We start from the raw sequence: 14590 nt of genomic DNA on the forward strand, positions 1-14590 counted from the left end.
GAGAGAGAGAGAGAGAGAGAGAGAGAGAATCTCAAGTAGGCTCCACACTCAGCACAGAACCCAACCCCAGGCTCGATCCCATGACCCAGGGATCATGACCTGAGCTGGAATCAAGAGTTGGATGCTTAACCGACTGAGCCACCCAGGCACCCCAGATTTTGAACCATATTCTAAAGCTACAATAGTTAAAGCAGAGTGGCACTGGGACAAAAAAAGACAAATGCATCTAGAAATAGAAGAAGCTGCCTCTGGAGGGGTATCGTTGTATCAGATAAAGTCTGAGCTGCTCCAGGCGCACGCTTCAGACGTACCTTTCTGCCTGTGCCTCCAGCTCTCCTCCCACCAATAAGCTGACCTCAACAAAGTTCCCCATGTCTGGAGCTTTCTACTCCTTTGCATGTACAGTTTCTCCCATTGGAGCACAATTCGCTAAGTGTCATGGCTGCCGGCTGCCTCCCTGGACCATGAAGTTCAGGGATTTGTCCCTCCCTTTTCCTTCTGTCCCATCCTGTCACCCCTTTACCATACACCTTGTCTTGAAAGTCTATCTCTGCCTGTCAGCTTTGTGGCCCAGGATGGCAGGAATCATGACCCCCTCAGGGACCTACACAGTGCCTGGTATATATTAGGTGCTCAATAAATGCTAAATTAATTGGGAAATGCGTTAAAGAATCAAATGTAATTTAAAATCATTCAACAGGGGCATCCAGTTGGCTCACTTGGTAGAGCATGCAACTCTTGATTTCAGGGTGAGTTCAAGCCCCACATTGGGCATGGAGCCTCCTTTAAAATATTTTATTTTATTTTTTTTTATTTATTGAGAGAGAGAGAGAGAGAGAGAGAGAGAGAGAGAGAGAGAGGGTACAAGTGAGCAAGGGACAGAGAGAATCCCATGAGGGGCAGAGAGGGAGAGAGAGAGAGAGAAAGAGAGAAAGCAGGGCTCCCCAAAGCGGAGCTTGAACTCACGAAGCATGAGATCGTGGTCTGAGCCAAAGTCCGATGTTTAACCAATTGAGTCACCCAGGTGCCCCTACTTAAAAAACAAAAACAAAAACAAAAACAAAACACAAAAAACCAAAACTTTAGAGGCACCTCTGTAGCTCAGTCAGTGAAGTGTCGGATTTCGGCTCAGGTCATGATTCTGCAGCTTGCAGGGTCGAGCCCCTGTCAGCTGTGCTGACAGCTCAGAGCCTGGAGCCTGCTTCAGATCCTGTCTCCCTCTCTCTGCCTCTTCCCTGCTTGCGCGCTCTCTCTTTCTTAAAAATAAATAAACGTTAAAAAAATTAAAAAAAATCTTTCAGTAAACATTTATTAAGCATCTACTATATTCCAGGAACACTGGATGAAGCAGTAACCAAAATCAATCAGTCCCCTGTTTTATGATGCTGCCACTTTAGTGGGGGAGACAGATGACAAATAAGTAAACAAATAAATTCTTCTTGTTTCAGATAGTGAAAGTAGTTACCAAGTTTAATAAAAGAGAGCAATGGGAAAGACAGAGACTGGAGAGGGACCCCATTAGGGCTTTAGGGCGTGGGAACACACGGGTCGAGCCTCCAACATAGGAGAAGGTGCCTATGTGAACGTGTTTAGGGAAGAACAGTGCAGCCAGATGGAACAGCTTGTGCAAAGACCCTGTGGTAGGAAAGATCCAGGGTCTTGGTACCTCTCCAAGACACTGGGACATGAGCATCAGTCCTTCTAGCTTCCGCCCAAAGGATCTTCCAAACACACAAATCCCATTGGGTTAGTCTCCCGTTGTCTTCCCATGGCTCCCTAGTGCCCTGTGGATCAAATCCAAACTCCTTAGCCCTGCCCTGGGCGGGACTTGGTTGTCCCCTCCGCCCCGCCCCCTACCTACTCCTCCCCGCCTCCCGGGCCCAGGGACAGTCACTTAGGCCCCGCCCCCAACCCCGCCCCCCACTCGGCCGGACCAGCACCGCCCACCCCGTCTCACCATTGGACAGCTCGGAGAGCCTCGGGCGCTGGTTGGCTAGAGCGGTCATCAGTTAGGGACCAGGCCTTCATAACCCGTCCCCGAGCTCCGAGGGGGCGGGTTCGGGTGCGGGCGCGGCGGGGGCTGCTGCTTCAGGTAAAGCACCAAATTTTCGGGGCCACCGGCGGGGGTTCTGGGGGGCACTAGGGGACGTACCGGGAAGGGGTACTGAGCTTCCTGCTCCTCTGCGGGCTCAGCGCCCCGCGATGGGGCGGGCTGAGTGTCCTCTGGCTGGGACCCCACCCGACACCCGGAGCCCCAGGTGGGCAGCGAGCAGAGCTGGGGGCTCTGGCTTCGTGAGATCGCCCTCCTCCCGCCCTTCAGGAGCCCAGTGGGGGGCTTGTTCGCCACCTAGCGCCCCAACAGACTCCGGGACTTTCCCAGCGTCGCTCCTGGAGAGCTTGGGGACACGGGTTCAGCCCCTCACGGTGGACCTGGGTGTGTGGGGGGGCGGGGGGTGATACGGAAACGGTGTTGGGGGGAGGAACGGACGGCCCCCGGGCCGGCAGACAATGGGTAGCGGATGGAACCGCCCGGCGGGGTTTCCTGTAGGAAACCGCTCTGTCTCTACGAGGCCGTCGTGGGGTGTGTATATGTGTGTGTGTTGGGGGGGGGGGCGCGATGTACCCGAGTATCTCCCCCTCCCACCATCATCAGCCTCCAACCCCTCCTCGGGGCTCTGAGCGTCCCGCCCCAACATTAGGGGGTGCCACCATTCGCGGCCTCAAGCGGGGGAGACGTCCTCTCCCCAGGACCGGGATCCACACTGCCCGCCGAGTCCCCACGCTCAGGTTGCCTGATCACAACCCGGAGTCCCGAAATAGTCCTTGGGGCGGGAGTGGGGGCGTGTGGCGTCGGCTCTGACGGCCTAATGAGGGGGTCTCAGGCAGAGGATCCGATCTAGCTGACAACTCGGGCAGGGAGCGGAGAAGAGGGCAGGGCCGCCGCGCCCCCACTCTGCTCAGACTGCGGCTCCTGGGGGCGTCCAAGTGTGGGCCTGCTTCCCCAGCAGGGAAACGCGCAGGTATAGGCAGGGATGCAGGGTGGGAGGGATGACCCCCCTCGGGCTCTCTGCGCCTGCCCTGGAGGGCAGGGCTGTCTCTAGAAGGCCATCAAGTGGGTGGCCAATGCAGAAACACTGGCAAAATTGCCTGGGTTAAAACCCTGCCTCGTGTGTGCCCTTGGATGGGTCACTTCATATCCCTGCGTCTCAGCGTCTCCACACGGACAATAAGGGAAAGGGTAGTGATAAGAAAACCTACCTCAGAGGGTTTAGCTAGGACTTTTTTTTTTTAAGTTAATACCCATGAATTGCATATATAATTTTTTTTTCAGCGTTTATTTATTTTTGGGACAGAGAGAGACAGAGCATGAACGAGGGAGGGGCAGAGAGAGAGGGAGACACAGAATCGGAAACAGGCTCCAGGCTCTGAGCTGTCAGCACAGAGCCCGACGCAGGGCTTGAACTCACGGACCGTGAGATCATGACCTGAGCTGAAGTCGGACGCTTAACCGACTGCGCTACCCAGGCGCCCCCATGAATTGCATATAATAGAGCTGGCCCAGCATGAATGGCAAAAGTATTATTATTATTATTATTATTATTATTATTATTATTATTATTATTATTCACCGTTTCTGGAGCACTGCTTTCTCAGCCCAGCTTCTGGGCCTGGCGACTCCAGCTGATTTGCGTCTTAGGGATGGCCTACAGCTGTTTTTTGAGTTCTCAGGGCCTCCTAGTTGGGTGTGAGCAGGTCACTGGAGGAGGAGGCTGACCCCACTGAGTCACACTGCCAGCGGTGCAAGGCAGGCCCAGACCCCTGAGCTCTGGCCTAGGTTTTTTTCCACCACACAACTCTTCCCTGACGGTTTCCTGAAAACAAGTTGTGAGAGGCACTGGCTGTCCTCTGTGATCACCGGCTGCCCCCGCTGGCCCGCCCCTCTCAACCAGTGTGAGGGGACAGGAAGCAGCTGCTTTGGGACCAGAAGGGCCCCCCCCCCCGCCTTAGGGTGGGGCGAGGGAGGTTTCAGGGACCCAGGCTGGACAGAGGTAGGGAGTGGCAGGGTCCCCTCGGCAGTGGAGCAGGGGCTACTCCATGGCTGATGGGCGTCAGGAATGCAAGAGGCTGGAAGGGGTGATAGGAAAGGCTCCCAGGGGGTTGGCACATTGGGCACTGTGTCAGGGAGAGGACAGATGCCAGGCAGGCATCTGGTGGTGGAGGCTGGACCGGCAAGGGGTCCCCAGGAGATGGGCGGAGCACAGTCTAGGGGCATTTCCCATAGGCGGTTGATCTAGTTGCTCTGTGCCTTAGTTTCCCCATCTGGAAAATGTGAATGATGACACCTACCTTGCAGGACTGCATGAGGGTTACATTTAATCAGGCAAGGTATATGGTACAGACTCAGCCCAAGCTGCTTTCCCTCCCTCGAAGTTTTTTCATGTGGGCTCTTCATAAGCCCCTCCTTTCCAACCTTGTGCTTTCTGGTTGTCCTTGTTAATTATCACATTAGGTGTGCCCCAATCTCCCTCAGGTTCTTTAAAAAAATTTTTTATGTTTATTTTAATTTTTTTTAATTTTTTTTAATGTGTATTTATTTTTGGGACAGAGAGAGACAGAGCATGAACGGGGGAGGGGCAGAGAGAGAGGGAGACACAGAATCAGAAGCAGGTTCCAGGCTCTGAGCCATCAGCCCAGAGCCTGACGCGGGGCTCGAACCTACGGACCGTGAGATCGTGACCTGAGCTGAAGTCGGACGCTTAACCGACTGAGCCACCCAGGCTCCCCTATGTTTATTTATTTTTGAGAGAGAGAGAGAGAAAGACAGTCTGAGTGCAAGCAGGTAAGGGGCAGAGAGAGAGGGGAGACACAGAATCCAAAGCAGGCTCCAGGCTCTGAGCCATCAGCACAGAGCCCAACGCGGGGCTCGAATTCACGAACACGAGAGATCATGACCTGAGCCAAAGTCGGATGCTTAACCGGCTGAGCCACCCAGGCGCCCCTCCCTCGTTTTTTAAAGCCTCCATCATGTTATCTGAAGAGTGCCCCCAGCCCCATGTCTAGCCACAGCTCTGACAACCTGGGTGCTTGTGGTTCCATTACAAGCTCCCCCAAGCCAAGGGCAGAATCCTGTGACACTCCTAGAGACATCCTAGGGAGATAGATATCCATTGATTTGCGTCCTTGGTGCAGCTAGACCTCAGCTCTCCATCATTCCTACAAGAGTCTCACAAGCAACTTGGTAAACACTCAGATGCGCAATTATATCTTGTTTGCATTTCTCTAAGGAAAAAAGAATTCAAACAGCCCTGTTGTGTGTTTTTTTTTTTTCCATACGCAGAATCTGACCAGATGAATTTTTAATGAGCCCATGAAGGGCTTCCAACTCTCGCCTTCCCCTTCTGAAGGTTCACAGCACATCCTTTTGAGCATCATTTCCAATTTTGCCTGGGGGACTGACGAAACTCAGCAGGTCGGAATGACTGACCCTCCCCTGCCCCCATTCCCAGCTTCTCTTGTTTTCTCATCACTCTCCTCTCTTCTCCTTTTGATGCCCTGCTTGCTTCTTCCTGTCCAGCCAGCTGAGGACTGCATCTGGGGATCCCCGCATTCATTCATCCCAAAGTTTCAAGGCTTCTTGAGGGAGCAGAGAGGACAGGACATATGTGTTGCGGAGGGTGGCGGGGGGGGCGGGGGGGGAGGGAGGAGCTCTTGGGTCTATTTACTCTAACTTAGCATCGAGGCTGACTCCAGAAGTACAGCCGGAGGGACGGGGCTGGCCCCATCCTCACCCCTTCTGGGGACATTTTTCAGGGTGTGTCTGACAGCTACTCCAGAAAACATGGCCAAGTTTGCCCTGAATCAGAACCTGCCTGGTGAGTGTGCACAGTGGGATACATGCGTGTGGACAGACTGATAGTTGACGCCCCTATGTAGACACAGCCCTGTGGTTCTCTCCGTATGTAGCCAGAGAGCCCTTGCTAACCGTCCACTGGATAATGTCATGGCCCCGCTTAAAACCTGCCTGTGGCGTGCCCTATCGCATGTCTCATATAATCCCGATTCCTCATGGTGGCCCAGGAAGCCCCCCACGATTGGGCCCCAACCCACCTCTCCTACTCCTTTCCTTCCCCCTTTTTTAACTCTGTGCGGGACACCCTCACCTCAGCCTTGCTGTTACCCCACCCTGCTCGCTATGTCCCAGGGCCTTTGCTTGGGCTGTTTTCTTTTACGAACCTTCTGTCCCCAGCTGCTTCCTCATATTTCAGGGCTCAACTTTTAAGTCCCTTCCGCAGGAAACCCGTCCTGATAACTGGAGCCAAAGTCACGCCTCCCACAGTTATTCTCCATTTCACCTTGTTGTTATTATTATTATTGCCCTAAGCAAGCACCATTGGAATGATGTTTATTTACTACAAGAAAGCAGGGATGTTTGTGCGTCTTGTTCACTGATGTGTCCTCAGCGCCTAGAATAATGCTTGTCACATAGTAGGTGCTCACTAAGGGTGGGATCGCATGACTATTTGGTGCAGATAGGCATTTGAGCCTCGGGCACGCGCGTGCGCAGTGGCAGGTGTGCAGGGTCTGGTGCAGGCGGAGCCGTGGACTGTCGCGGGCGGTGGGGGATGCATCTGTCCAGTCTGTCCCGGGTCGTCCCCCTCCCCCCCAGCCTGACGCCCCCTACACCCCGTCGTGCCCGCAGACCTGGGCGGCCCTCGCCTGGGCCCCGGCCCCACCGCGGGCGCCCGCAGCCCGAGCTCGCCCTACTCAGTGGAGACACCCTATGGCTTCCACCTCGACCTGGACTTCCTCAAGTACGTGGAGGAGCTGGAGCGCGGCTCCGCCACCCGCCGCGCCCCGGGCCCGCTGCCTGCGCGCCGCCCCAGAGCACCCCGGGCTGGCCTCGCAGGCGCGCGCAGCCCAGGCGCCTGGACGTCCAGCGAGTCCCTGGCTAGTGACGATGGGGGAGCATCCGGCGCGCTCTCCCCGGGCGCACCCTCGGGGCTCCTGCTGCAGCCGCTGTCGCCGCGCGTGCCCGTGCGGAACCCGCGCGTCGAGCACACGCTTCTGGAGACGAGCCGGCGGCTGGAGCTCGCGCAGGCGCACGAGGGCGCGCCCAGCCCCGCCCGCGCCGTCCCGCGCAGCCCGCGTGGGTCGGGCCGCAGCAGCCCCGCCTCCAACCCCGCCCTCGCTTCTCCCGGTCCCGCGCAACTGCAGCTGGTGCGCGAGCAGATGGCCGCGGCTCTGCGGCGCCTGCGCGAGCTCGAGGAACAGGCGCGCGCGCTGCCGGAGCTGCAGGAGCAGGTGCGCGCGCTGCGCGCCGAGAAGGCTCGGCTGCTGGCTGGGCGCGGGCAGCCGGAGCCCGACGGGGAGGCCGAGGCGCGCCCCGACAAGCTAGCTCAGCTGCGGCGGCTCACCGAACGCTTGGCCACCTCCGAGCGCGGTGTTCGCGCCAAGGCTAGCCCCTGGGCCGATGGCCCCGACGGGTCGGCTTCCAGGCGCAGTGAGGGCACGCTCGAGGTCCCCGATGCGGTGGCCGGGACGCCCGACGGGGCGCCGCAGACGCAGGAGGCTGGCGCCCAGGCCGTGCCGGAGACCCAGGACGCTAGGGCCCAGGCAGTGCCGGAGACCCGGGAGGCCGGCGTGGAGGCGGCCCCCGAGACCCTCGAGGCAGACGCGTGGGTGACCGAGGCGCTGCTGGGGTTGCCCGCCGCCGCCGAGCGCGAGCTGGAGCTGCTGCGCGCCAGCCTGGAGCACCAGCGCGGGGTGAGCGAGCTCCTGCGCTCCCGGCTGCGCGAGCTGGAGGAGGCCCGCGAGGCTGCCGAGGAGGAAGAGGCGGCAGCGGCAGCCCGGCCCCAGCCGCGCGATGCAGCCACCCAGACCCCGTGGGGTTGTGCCGCGAAGGCCACACAGACCGAGATCCCCGCGGAGGCTCCTCCCCTGACCCAGGAGAACCCGTCAGGACCTGCGGATGGGGACAGAGTCGCGGCCCCCGCGGGTGAGTCCCAGCCCCTAGCTAAGCCCTGGCTTGACGGCTTCTGGGCTGGGACTCAGTGCCCTCATCTGACCCCGCCAGGCACCCTCAAATCCATCATGAAGAGGAGAGATGCTACACCTGGCGCCCAACCCAGCCCCGGACCCAAGAGCCTGCAGTTTGTTGGGGTCCTCAACGGAGAGTGAGCACTTTTCCCCTCCCCATGGCGACATCTGCAGGGACGTAGGCCGGGGTTCGAATCCTGGCTCTGCCCCCTCACTCGCAGTGTGGTCTTGGAAGGCCTCCGTTTCCTCACACGTAAAATGGGGACAGCCACTCCCACCTCGCAGGACCCCAGAATGAGCCCACCGGGGAGGCTCAGCGGATGCCTCCCGCCCTGCCCCCCAGGTATGAGAGCTCTTCCAGTGAGGACGACGACAGCGACAGCGAGGACGGTGCTGCCGATCCTCCAAAGAGCAGTTCCTCCGGCTCCGGGGACGACAGCGGCAGGGAAGTCCCGGAGCCCGAGCCCGAGCCGGAGGCAGAACCTCAGCCGGGTGCGCAGGGGAGGTGAGCGGCGTTAGGCACGTGGAGTGGGGGCAGTGGGGACGGCTGCTTCCTTTCCTGTGCCCCGCGCCTCCCCACCCCCCGACCCAGACCCCTCCAGCGCTTCTCTCTACTTGACAGGTGCGAGCTGAGCCCGCGTTTGAGGGAGGCGTGCGCAGCGCTGCACCGGCAGCTGAGCCGGCCGCGCGGAATCGCCCGCGACGGCGTGAGTGCCCACGAGAGCCCTTCATGGATGGGAGTCGTGGGCCCCATCGGGGCCTCCCCTGACGCCCTCTTAGGGAGCGCGTGGGGTTTCCTGGAGTTGGGGGACCCCAGGTTCCACCCCTTCGCGCCGAGACCCCCCCCCCCTGCTCCCCATCCCAGGCTCCTCAAAGGCATGTCCGTCCCGGGACAGCGCTGAAGTGTTCCGTTTCCCCTAAGGGCCCGCCCCAAGCCCTGGCCCCACTCCCATACCCCCCAAAGGCAGGCGCTCACCGCCTTCCTCCACTCTAGGTTCTCCCACAGGCTCTTTTCCCAGAGGGGAGGATCCCTGCCCCCTTGAGCCTGGGACCCACACTGGCTCGTAGTCCCTCTTCCAAAGGGGTGTGGCGCCACCGACACCCTCAGACAAGCAGCGACCCTTCCTGCCCGGCCGGATTCCCGGCCCCCCTCCACGAGACCTGGACCGTCTCTGACGCCTTTCCTCCTGTCCCTGGCAGGGCGCGGCGCGCCTAGTGGCCCAGGAGTGGTTTCGGGTGTCGAGCCAGCGGCGCTCTCAGGCGGAGCCCGTGGCCGGGGTGCTGGGCGCCGTGGCGCGCCTGGGACCCGAGCTGCTGGCCCACGTGGTGAACCTGGCGGATGGCAACGGGAACACAGCCCTGCACTACAGCGTGTCCCATGGGAACCTGGCCATCTCGAACTTGCTGCTGGACACCGGTCAGCGCCTTCCTCCTGGGGCACAGGATCCCCGTGTCCTGGGCGGATTGCCAAGGGCCTTTAGACCTCTGCATCCTCTGAGCTGTGCACGGGTGGCCTTTCACTCTGGGGGGTGCCAGGATACAGGCTCTGGAATTAGACCTAAATCTAGAGGAATCACTTAGTCTCACCAGCCTCGGCCTCCCCATCTGGGAAACCGGGAGGCCACAGGGCCCTCCCCGGGTAGTTGTGATGACACGGGTACCTTAGTGCCAGGCGCACAGGCAGCCAGTCAGTGGTCCCCATGCCTTCTGTTCCTGAATCTCCAGCCCTGGCCCTCTCCTCTGTCCAGCCACCTGCCTCCCCAGACTTGAGGGGAGGCCTTCAGGTCAGGGCTCTGAGCACCCACCCAGGCCCGGCCACTATGCCCTCCTCCACCCCCACATCTCGCATTGGCTCCGGTTCACACATTTTTATCACCTGCTCATGCTTGCTCCTTACTTGCCCCAACTTTCCCCCTCTGGAGCCGAGATATACACTTCTGGGTTGTTGCTGAGCCCACAAGACCTGTATTGAGAGCCTACTAGGTACCAATACAGTGCTGGGGTGGGGGGCGGGCCACCCACATACAGCTGCTCTCCCCATGGGACTCAGAGCGGAGGGGACAGTGGGCAGCACACAAACTGCCCACCAAGAGCCCTCCTGGGCACCATCCTTCAGGCCCAGTGTCTGCTGGGTCCTGCCTTTGGAGGCTTCTCACTCTCAATGCAGGCTAAGGCAGGTCCCACTGTCCCCTCTCCCACCCCACCCAAACAAAGACCTGTCCCATCCCTGAAGATCTTGGTGACCTGGGGAAGGGCACAGTTGCTCTGAGCTACACAGGGAGCTGGAGCTCAGGAGGGGGGATGATACATGATTCGAGAGCATCGAGATACTCTCGATACTCTCGATATTCCCTGGCATCTCCTGCCTAAAAGGGGGCTGGGGATGGGGGCTTCGGCAGCTGGCAAGGAAGGCACAGCTCAGTCACAAGAAGCCCAAGGCTTCATGGACCCTCTTTATTCCTTGCATCACACCCCCACCCCCGCCCCCAGCTCCCAATGCCCCAGACCTTGCCCTATACCTTCTACCTTTCACACCAGACATTCTCTCTGCCCCTGTCTGCTTGCTCCCATGTCAACCTGGGTCTTCCCTCCCCTAGGACCCTGTCCTCAGTGTCCTCCCCGTGTAGGGGCTGTCTCACCTCCCTGGAATGCAGGGCCTGGACAGGGCTGTGTATCTTTGCTACTTCTCTCCACTTAGAACTTTCCCTGTTTCTCCCTCAACCCTACCTTGCAGCCTCTTATTGGTCAGTCCGCTACTCTCTCCACCCCTTCTGGCTTCTCCCTCCTAGGAGGTCACATTACTCGCATTTTCGTCCCAGGCCAGCTCTCCTTTGCAGGCTAATAATCCACACCAGTTTCAGCATCTTTATGGAATATTCCTCTTGCCTCCAGGCTTCTTGGTTCCTTGACCCCGCTTCTCCCTTCATCTTCACCTCTGCCCTACGTCAGCCTTATACTTGTAAGGTCACCCGGAGATCTTGAGGTCACTGAAGACGACGCCCCCTCCACAATCTCACTCCCAGCACGCCTCTTCTCAGCTCTCATCCGCCAACATTTTGGTTGCCCCAGTGGCTGGCCCTAACAACCTGGGCCCTCACAGGACCATTGGCCATTGCTCCCTCATTTCACTGTCCTCGCCCAGTCTCCTTGCTCACCTTCTGTCATTTACTCCTTTATGTCCCCTTTCAAACTCTTGTGGCCCTCCTTCACCTCACCCTACCTCTCCATCATGGCACGCCGTAGACCCTCGGGTGTTGGTTGAATCAATGAGCAAGCTCCTGTGAACGTATGGGTGTGAGTGCGTGTGCTGTGGGGAGAGGGTGAGTGGAGATAGACTCAAGATTATCAAGTAAAAACATGACATAATTAGATAAAAACCACAAGAAGACCTAACTAGGGGAGGAAGGAACTAGGACCCTTTAGCTTAGGAAGGCCTCAGGTGGGAGGGGAATAGAGAGGGTAGAGGAAGTTGGGAGGGTGCCCTGGTGCCTCCAGAGACCCCACTCTGGTTATTTCTATGAGCCCCTTCCCACCCACACACTCCACTGGGGTCACAGAAGCTTGTGGAAGCAGTGAACACCTACACAGTACGCCCCGTAACTAGGGAACCCCCTCTTACCCCTCACTGTGCACCTCTTCCCGAGCTGTCCTGGCCTCATAGAACCTTCTGAAAGGTGGGAGACAACCACATCAAACAGCCACTCTAGTAACCACGCCCCAGAGAGGTGCTGGGAAGGAGAGGCCGGGATGGGAACGGGGTGATCCCAGAGGAAATAGAACCAGCGTTTGTGTTCAGCTCTGAAGGGTAGGCAGCAGTGTTCTTTCCCTGGGCTGCTGCAACAGAGCAGCTCAATGTGGCTGGCTTAAAAACACGGAAATTCATTTTTGTGTAGTTCGGGAGGCCAAAAGTCCAAAATCAAGATTGGCAGGCCTGGTTCCATTTTAGGAGCTCAAAGCAAATCTGTCCCAGGCCTTTTTCCCCAGCTGCTGGTGCTTGCCTGCAATCTTTAGCAGCCTGTGGCTGATGAGCTCTTCTCTTCATCATCACATGGTCTTCTGCTTGTCTCTCTCTTCTAAGGACACCAGTCATACTGGATTAGGGTCTGCCTTAAGGACTCATCTTAACTTGGTCACATCCTCAAAGACCCTATTTCTAACTAAGGTCACATTCACAGGTACAGGGCAGGTAGGAGTTCCTATCTTTTGGGGGGGGGGGGGAACAGAAGCCAGTCTAACACAGGCTTGGAGAAAAGGATTCCACAAGGAACAGAAGTTAGGGAATAGCCTCAGAAGCCATAGTGGATGATGGCCTGTATTCCAGAAGCAATGGGGAGATATGGGAGGCTCTTAAATGGGTGACTGTGCCAAATTTCTCTTGATCTGCTGCATGCAAACAAGTGGATTCAGACACCAGGGTGGGCCAGTCGACATAGTTCTCTAAGGGGGCAATGATGGGGAGTTGGTGGGCGGTAGCCGTGAAAATAGGAACATCAAGTTTATTGAGCACCTACTAAGTGTCAGGTGTTCTAGGTACTGGGGGGATATAACAGAAAACCAAACCAAGTCCCAGAACCAGTTTGAAACCAGCAGAGATTTGAGCAGAACCCTGAAGGGGAGGGAGGGGCCAAGGGAACAGTAAATTCAGGACCCAGTCATGATGGCAGGCCTGAGGGGAGGAGAGTAAACCAGGCTGGGCTGAGGGTGTCAGCTTGTTGGTTGATGGACTCCCTCCTCTCCCAGGGGTCTGCGAGGTCGACCGCCAGAATCGGGCAGGCTACTCAGCCCTCATGCTGGCCGCACTCACCTCTGTGGGGCGAGAAGAGGACACGGCTGTGGTTCAGAGGCTCTTTCACATGGGCAATGTTAACGCCAAGGCCAGCCAGGTACGTGGACCTGTCTTTCCTGGCTCCCGGTCTGGGGGTCACTTCCACTTGGGGTTTCTCTGACCTCCTTTTCTCCAGAACCCTCCCCAGCCCTGTCCCCTTCTTCCCCACCCCCCAGACAGGACAGACAGCCCTCATGCTGGCTATCAGCCATGGCCGCCAGGACATGGTGGCGGCCCTGCTGGCCTGTGGGGCAGACGTGAACGCACAGGATGCAGACGGGGCCACAGCACTGATGTGCGCCAGTGAGTACGGGCGCCTGGACACCGTCCGCTTGCTGTTGGCCCAGCCGGGCTGCGACCCGGCCCTCCTGGACAACGTGAGCCACCACGGGGCTGGCGGGGGGCTGGCAGACTACCCGTGCATTGGATCAGGGACCTGACTACCCGGGTCGTTCCTCAGGAGGGCACCAGTGCCCTGGCCATTGCCCTGGAGGCCGAGCAGGAGGAGGTAGCTGCCCTGCTGCATGCCCACCTGAGCTCCGGGCAGCTGGACTCCCCGGTAAGTGCGGCCCCTGGCCCTGAGAAACAAAGCCTCGCAGCTACACGCTGGGTCCCAACATGGTACCGAGTGTGCCTCAGGGAGGAGGCCTCCATTCCTGCTCCCTTGGGGAAGCAGCCAGGATTGGGGAATCTGGGTTTGGATTCATGCACGTGGCTGGGATCTGACGTTCAACCTGCCAAATACCTGAGAGCCACACCTCCACTTTACAGGTCATCGGGTGATGGCCTGAGGCCTCCAGAGGGGAAGTGACCTAGGGCCAGGCTAGAGTGGTCAGAACTAGCTCAGACCTTCCTTTGTCAGCGGACTCCTGTCGCTGTCCCCAAGGAATAAGGGATCCTTTAGCATTAGGCAGGGAGAGGAAGGGGGTGCGGGCTCCCTGCAAGCCAGAGTTTGCCAGCAGCCCAGCGGCATGGAGGGAGGGCCGAGCTGGAAGTAGAACGCTCAGTTTGCCTCCAAGTGGAAAAGCTTATTCTTTTTCAAAGGCAAGTGGCAAGCTCTTCTTAGTCCTTAATTAAACTCATGCAATCAGCTGCCCGCCCCTCTATTGGAGCTGTGGGGAAGGAGGTACGGAGATCAAGCGCCTCTTCCTGGTCACATAGGGCAGAGGCGAATTCAAAACCAGACAACCTGGCTCCACTGTGAAGGGTGGGGTTCCTCCTTACGCATGATCACAGTGTGGAGGGGCAAGACCTCCATCAGGTTAAGCATCCCTGTGTATGAGGAAGCGTCCTGCCCACAGGAGACTGACCGGACCCCTTCCCCCATCTCTCACCAGTCACCCCTTGACGCCCCCGCGGCTGTGCCTGGTGAAGGAGAATGCAGTGACCACAGAGAAGACCCTCAGCCACAGTGAACGGCCTGGCACCCTGGACCTGGACTGGGTGCAGGGGGGGGATCTTTCCTTTCTTCACCCCAGCCCGTGGGGGCACAGCAGGGGCCAGGGTTTGCTATCCAGATGCTAGCCCTGGGCCAAAAGAAAGGCTTGGATGGTCAGTGTTCCGGAGGGGCTCACCTTGGACCAGCAGGATGAGACGGGCTGAATGAAAAGTGACAAGGCCCCCGAGTCCACCCACTCACAGAATAAAACATTACTAACTCAGCTTGTGTCTTGTTTTGGGGACACAGGCACCTAGCTCCCACACCCCAAGTCTTCAGAGAACAAAGGC

The 14590-nt window shown here is 58.3% G+C and overlaps 1 protein-coding gene across 1 annotated transcript; it reads left to right on the forward strand.

Moving 5' to 3' along the window:
* Positions 1 to 2019: 2019 nt before the first annotated feature.
* On the forward strand, positions 2020 to 14523 carry KANK3 (KN motif and ankyrin repeat domains 3). The gene is made up of 12 exons (XM_023244508.2): positions 2020 to 2092; positions 5339 to 5470; positions 5812 to 5873; positions 6701 to 7996; positions 8075 to 8174; positions 8381 to 8542; positions 8660 to 8744; positions 9238 to 9454; positions 12778 to 12920; positions 13039 to 13239; positions 13323 to 13421; positions 14200 to 14523. The coding sequence occupies exons 3-12, from the start codon at positions 5840 to 5842 to the stop codon at positions 14275 to 14277; spliced, it is 2415 nt and encodes an 804-aa protein (XP_023100276.1). The 5' UTR covers positions 2020 to 2092; positions 5339 to 5470; positions 5812 to 5839; the 3' UTR covers positions 14278 to 14523.
* Positions 14524 to 14590: the final 67 nt, after the last annotated feature.

Source organism: Felis catus, chromosome A2, assembly GCF_018350175.1.
Source record: "Felis catus isolate Fca126 chromosome A2, F.catus_Fca126_mat1.0, whole genome shotgun sequence".
NCBI classification, from domain to species: domain Eukaryota; kingdom Metazoa; phylum Chordata; class Mammalia; order Carnivora; family Felidae; genus Felis; species Felis catus.